This window comes from Spea bombifrons, chromosome 11 (genome assembly GCF_027358695.1).
Source record: "Spea bombifrons isolate aSpeBom1 chromosome 11, aSpeBom1.2.pri, whole genome shotgun sequence".
Lineage (NCBI taxonomy): Eukaryota > Metazoa > Chordata > Amphibia > Anura > Pelobatidae > Spea > Spea bombifrons.
The window spans coordinates 13103769-13109436 of NC_071097.1; the positions used below are offsets into that span (position 1 = coordinate 13103769).

The 5668-nt window shown below is 39.1% G+C and overlaps 1 protein-coding gene across 2 annotated transcripts; it reads right to left on the reverse strand.

Annotated features, from left to right (window-relative positions):
• Positions 1-275: 275 nt before the first annotated feature.
• DNAJC9 (DnaJ heat shock protein family (Hsp40) member C9) lies at positions 276-4963 on the reverse strand. 2 transcript variants are annotated; one of them, XR_008345942.1, is made up of 7 exons: positions 4699-4963; positions 4006-4146; positions 3350-3604; positions 2581-2667; positions 1602-1723; positions 1018-1086; positions 276-447 (listed from the first exon to the last, which is right to left on the reverse strand). XR_008345942.1 is itself a non-coding variant. In XM_053451323.1 (6 exons), the coding sequence occupies exons 1-5, from the start codon at positions 4879-4881 to the stop codon at positions 1610-1612; spliced, it is 780 nt and encodes a 259-aa protein (XP_053307298.1). In that variant the 5' UTR covers positions 4882-4963; the 3' UTR covers positions 276-447; positions 1602-1609. The 2 variants fall into 2 exon arrangements, 1 of the variants encoding a protein (XP_053307298.1); XM_053451323.1 differs by lacking the exon at positions 1018-1086.
• Between the last annotated feature and the right edge of the window lie 705 nt (positions 4964-5668).

Below are 5668 nucleotides of genomic sequence, written 5' to 3' on the forward strand. Positions count from 1 at the left end.
CCCCCCCCCTTGACTTGGAAGCAAAGAAAAAAAGAATAGTGGACTGGTATCACTGTAAAAATACTTGGAAAGCCAAATCATGCCCGGGAAGAGGGTTATGGGAATCTTCAGTTTGAGACAGATGAAATAAGATTGAATAAATGTTCCTTTATGCTAATGAAGCATACAGACAAGTTTTCTGAACTAATGTAAGACAGCCACCATTAATTAACCAAAAAGAGGATCTAGCTCCAAATGCATTTCTGGGAGATTATACAATATTTATGCAAAATGAATGAAGTTATTTTACAAAAGCTTTATTAAAACACCAACAATGAAAAACATTTTTTTTAAATAATCAACAGAGGAGCGTAATACAATTCCAGAGTAGAGACATTAATATTTGCGTCATAAATCTGTTTTCGTATCCGCTCACATGATGTTTTTGAAAGGATGGTAACTGAGGACCTAGAAAAAAAAAAAAAAAAAAAGTCAATATATCTGTAGCTTAATAGGAAGATATATTGAGTTAGCTTAAGAAATAGATGTTTAGTCTCCTTAAGAATGATCTAGTTCTTTAAAAATATAAAATGGAAGCATAATTTGCCGGTGGCAGGTATTACTGTATACAGAGTTTTCTAGATTAACCAAAAAAACAAATCAGGTCTTAAAATATACTAAATTTTTTAAAATGGGATTTACTTCATTCCGAACAATAATTACTTGGAGGATGATTTTCTCATCAAGAGAACAGCTAATTTGCTCCCAGTTAATTCAACTTATACATGGGTTACTAAAACATGTATATACCCAGAAAATAAGAGAAGGCCTAATATGTGAATGAACATCTTCCTTTGGAATAATGAAAAATCGGGCCTAGAAGAATTTACCACGCACTCATCTCAACGGTTCAAATTTAAAATTCAGATTGAATAAATGGCTAAACACACCCAAGGGGAAGTTTGTTGGAATTAAAAGAAAGATTTGAATCTATTTCTAGAAAAATTGATCTTTTATAGTGTATAAAAAGCTACTTACCTACAGAGCTAACAGAACTGAAACAATAAGAAATGTTTCTATAAGTGTGGAACTTGCAAAGCTTGTTACCTTAGAAGAGAAAAGGGATGGGAGAAATGACTGAAGTGCGAAGGGGAAAATTGTAGAGAAAAAAACCAAACAAAACGCCTTGGTTTTACAGGATCGCACTGATGTGTGAAACACTTAACTACAATACACAAATCTAAGCTATACCAATGAGAATCTTTTTAATGTTTACAGCTATCCCATAGAAAATTTAAAGTATCAACAGTTCAAGTCACTCCACTTCCATACATCTTTTCCCATAAGCCATAAAGCAAAAAAACAATCTTATCTCTAACCTCAAGCTTTTGGACATTCTCTTCTGATTCCAAAGTTTCCATTTAAAGCGTTTGATAAGCTACAACAACTGAGAACGTGATAGCTAGGGAAACATCCATAGAAACTTACTTTAAAATTATTAAGTTCAAGTGCAATAACAGAGAAGCTGTAAATTAAATATATAATATTTTTAATTTCCAATGGGAGCAACTTAGAGATAACACATTAACATTATCTAACTTTCAAAGTAAATGTGTACCAACCACACAACTCATTTTCTTTTTTGTGCTGTTTTTCTCCCTCCCCTTTTGGGTTTATTGCAGTATTTAGCTTCCATTTGAGCCAAGAAGTGATCTGCTTCGTTTGCTCGATCCTTTTGTCTTTTCTGTTGAGAAGAGGTAGTGTTAATTCAGTTTGTGAAATCAAAATACCGTATGTGCTCGATTATAAGACGACCACCCCAAATCTGAATATTAATTTAGGGAAAAAAACACAAAAACAAGACAGCGTTCTTATTTCATTTTGTCAACCTGCCCCCCCCAGGCTTGCCACTCTGCCCCCCTGATATGCCTTATTCCCGCCTATATGCCAGGGGCATATAGGGGGGTATATAAGGCATTTCTGGAGGCAGAGTGGCATAAAGGTGGTTAAAAGGCATATAACTGGGCACTCTGCTGCCAAAAAAGCCATATGCCCCCCATATAAACCCCCCCCCAACTTACCAGTGCTTCTGACTCCCTGGTGTCTGGTTGGGGCAGCAGGTGGCGGCCAGAGCTTCTATGACTGAGCACCGGAAGGTCATGCGACACCGGTGCGCCGTCATAGAAGCCCCGGGGGAAGAGCCAGCAGAGCGGACGTTCGCCGGCTGCCAGAGAAGAGAATTCCCCGTGTCACTGCAGGAAATTCTCCTCTCTGGCAGCCGGGGAAGGTATGCGCGTAGACAACCTCCACTGCTGCCCGCACTTTCGATGGCACTCTGTGATAGAAGCCCCAGCTGCAGCTGAGGTTACCAGACAGGAGGATCCAGGTCCCCTGCAGCGCTGCAGGGGATCTGGATCTTAGTCTCATAGTCAGACCTCTATTTAAAAGACGACCTCGATTATAGACAAGGGTTTTTTGCCCCAGAGCATTTGCCCGGGGGGGGGGGGGGTTAGAGCCTTGTCTTATAATCGAGCAAATACGGTAATAGAACAGTAAACTACTCAAAAGAATCAACTCACAATAAGTCTATAAGATTCATACCTGAATTAATGCTTTGAGATCATCTGCACCTTCACCAAGGCAGAGCTCCTTAGCCATAATTTCAGCTTCTTTGGCTTCTGCAAGACCCTGAAAAGAGAGGGAGATATAGATATACACATATATATATATATATATATATATATATATATATATATATATATATATATATATATATATATACGTAGGTGTGTGTATAAGCTAGTATTTTTTTACCCATTAGTGATAATTGTGTTTTACATCCATGATTTTAAGAAGACCACACTTGACCAAAAGATGTACAATTTATGATGGGTCATAATACAGAAAAAGGGAATAATGGTTTAGCAAACATTGTAGGAATGACAACAAAAAAACCCCACACATTCTGGTCCTTAAAAGAGCCCCGCCACTCCCAAAGGCATGGTTTATATTAGAATGGAAATAACTTTCTGTAAAGGAGGCAAATGAACTTCATAAGCGCTGCCATAAAAGAAATCAGTTCAATGTGGCAGTTAGTCACCCAAATACCAGATAAATGGCAGCCTCCAGTTCAGAACACAAAGGAAACCATGTTACTGCATGCAGAAAGATTTATCCGCAAACAGATAAGTGTTTCAGTAAAGATTTTGAACGTTGACCTTATTAGGGAAACAGAAAAGTGTTGACACACAGGTCTCTTTTCAGGAGTAGCAAGACAAAACAAAACTCAGATTAGCTACTAGAAAAAAAAAAAAAAAAAAAAAAAAAAAGTTTCCTGTAATCATTCAGAAAAGAGTAGATTTGTGCTTACCCTTTTTTGTCGTTGAGTATGTTTCTTTTTTCTTTCCTTCACAAAAGCATCATAGGATGGGACTTCTTTCCTTTCAATGGCTTGGTCAATGATATCTCTTATTCTTGGTTCATCTGTATACTCAACACATGGAACCGATGCCATAACTTCATCCATGTCACCCTCAAAGTCAATATATGCTTGAAGGACTTCTTCTTTCTCTTCTTCAGAACCTTGGTATTTTTCCTTATATGAAGTTATATCTGCCATCGTTATCTAAGTGATAGAATACAATACTATGTATACTACTATCGAGATCACAAGATGCATATGAAATGTACGATTACCAGAGCATGCTGTACACATTAAACCATATTAGTATTTTCCAGTATCTTTGTAAGCATTAACTCCTCAACACACAAATGCACATTCTACTATTTTTTTTTTTACTTTAATTTGGGCGAGTGGGGTGAATACAACATTTCTCCCAATTACTACCATACTAAGTCCTATGCAATCAGAAGTGACAGTCCCCAACTCTCCAGAGTTTATAGCAGGTATAGAGTCCCCTGGAGTCACAGTGTAAAATGAGTAGAAATGGAGAAAAAAAATAAGGGCAGGTATGGTAGAACATCATAAGAACATTTTATTAACCACAGATGCTCGATATACAATACCTTATTAAACAGCAAGCGCCAATACTCATGCCAGTTTCTGTCTTGAGTCATAGATTCAGCTTCTTCATCAACAATTCCTTGCTCATCATATAAAGCTCGCTGCTCCTTGTCGCTGAGAACCGTATACACTTTACCAAGTATCTGTAGAATAGAACACACATTACACCCGATTCTGGATACTTGATTAAAAATGAAACATGATAGATGGTTAAGCACAGATACACAAAGGGCCTAAATCAGAAATCTTGGGGCCTGGTACAGACTCGAAGCAGCCCTCAAATCAGCCCACCCTATGTCCATCCCATATAACAAGCACACATACTAACAAGCAAGCATGCTCTAACACTATACACTTATAGCCACTTTCCTGTACTTTATCTCTTAGGTGCCACTAACCCTAGGCTCACCCCTGACATTCCTGCACTATAAGCCAACATGCACACGCTTACATTAAACACTGACACCCATCAAAACACTAACATACAGATTCATGCCAACACCAAAGAATAACTTCCACACTCCAACACCACACAGATGCATACATTCATTCACTATCCAACAACATACACTAACATACTCACACTGGTTATAATAATAATATATACGTGTGTGTGTGTGTGTGTGTGTGTGTGTGTGTGTAAATACGGTGTATATATCAGCTGTGCGCACACACAGGAACCAAAGCTGAGTTACCTGGAATTTGGCAGTGGCCTCCTCTTTCTCATCTGCCGGTACTCGGTCAGGGTGAACCTGCAATGACACTTTGTGATAGCCGCGTCGGATTTCTCCATCCTTCGCCTCTTTCCGTACCGCTAAAACCTTGTACAAATCTGAAGTACCGAAGAACTTCTCGCAATCGTCTAGGATGCCAGGCATCGTAAGCTGAACAAACCCAACCAAGCTTTGTCTGTATCAGCACTCACTATCGGAGTTTAGCGCGAAATGGAAACGTCTGCACTCACTATTGGTTACTGTTTTCCCGCCATACGTCATTTCCCTTTACGAAATCAGTTTGAATATCTTTATTAAAAAGGAACAAACCATCCGCCACCTAGTGATCTTAAAGCGCGAGTTTACAGTGCTCGCGCTTAGACGTGGCAGAAACGTTCCTTTTCTCTGATGTTCGTGTTTCCTACGTCTGTTTTGTAGTAGTTTAGAATAAATAAAGTCACCAAATGTACCTACGGTACCTTCAGTGGTATGGATAACCTGCATACCTCCCAATTGTCCTGTTGTAATTGGGACAGTCCCACACAACTGTCTCACCTTTTGGGCAGTAGTGATCATAAGCCATTTGGGGGATAAGAGAATATCATTAGACGACCCACTGAGTTGGAGAATTGGTCAACATCTGTGTTTTTGCAGAACACACCTATTCCTTCTCCCACATGGACACCTCCTGACTTCATGAAGCAGAGCATACGCTCACTGCCTGGCCACTTTATTAGGTACGCCTGTTCGGTTGCTTGTTAACGCACATAGCTAATCAGCCAATCACATGGGAGCAACTCAATGCATTTAGGCATGTGGAAGTGGTCAAGACAACTTGCTGAAGTTCAAACTGAGCATCAGAATGGGGGGATTTAAGTGACATGGCATGGTTGTTGGTGCCAGCCAGGCTAGTCTGAGTATTTCAGAAACTGCTGATCTACTTTGATTTTCA

Bases quoted from the DNA above. Each gene is read 5' to 3' on its own strand.
- DNAJC9 (XM_053451323.1), bottom strand. From the start codon at position 4,881: ATGCCTGGCATCCTAGACGATTGCGAGAAGTTCTTCGGTACTTCAGAT. The intron at 3,605-4,005 runs GTATTGTATATC...TCTATCACTTAG, and splicing joins GGCGCTTGCTGTTTAATAAG to ATAACGATGGCAGATATAAC. The intron at 1,724-2,580 runs GTATGAATCTTA...TCTTCTCAACAG, and splicing joins ATCTCAAAGCATTAATTCAG to AAAAGACAAAAGGATCGAGC.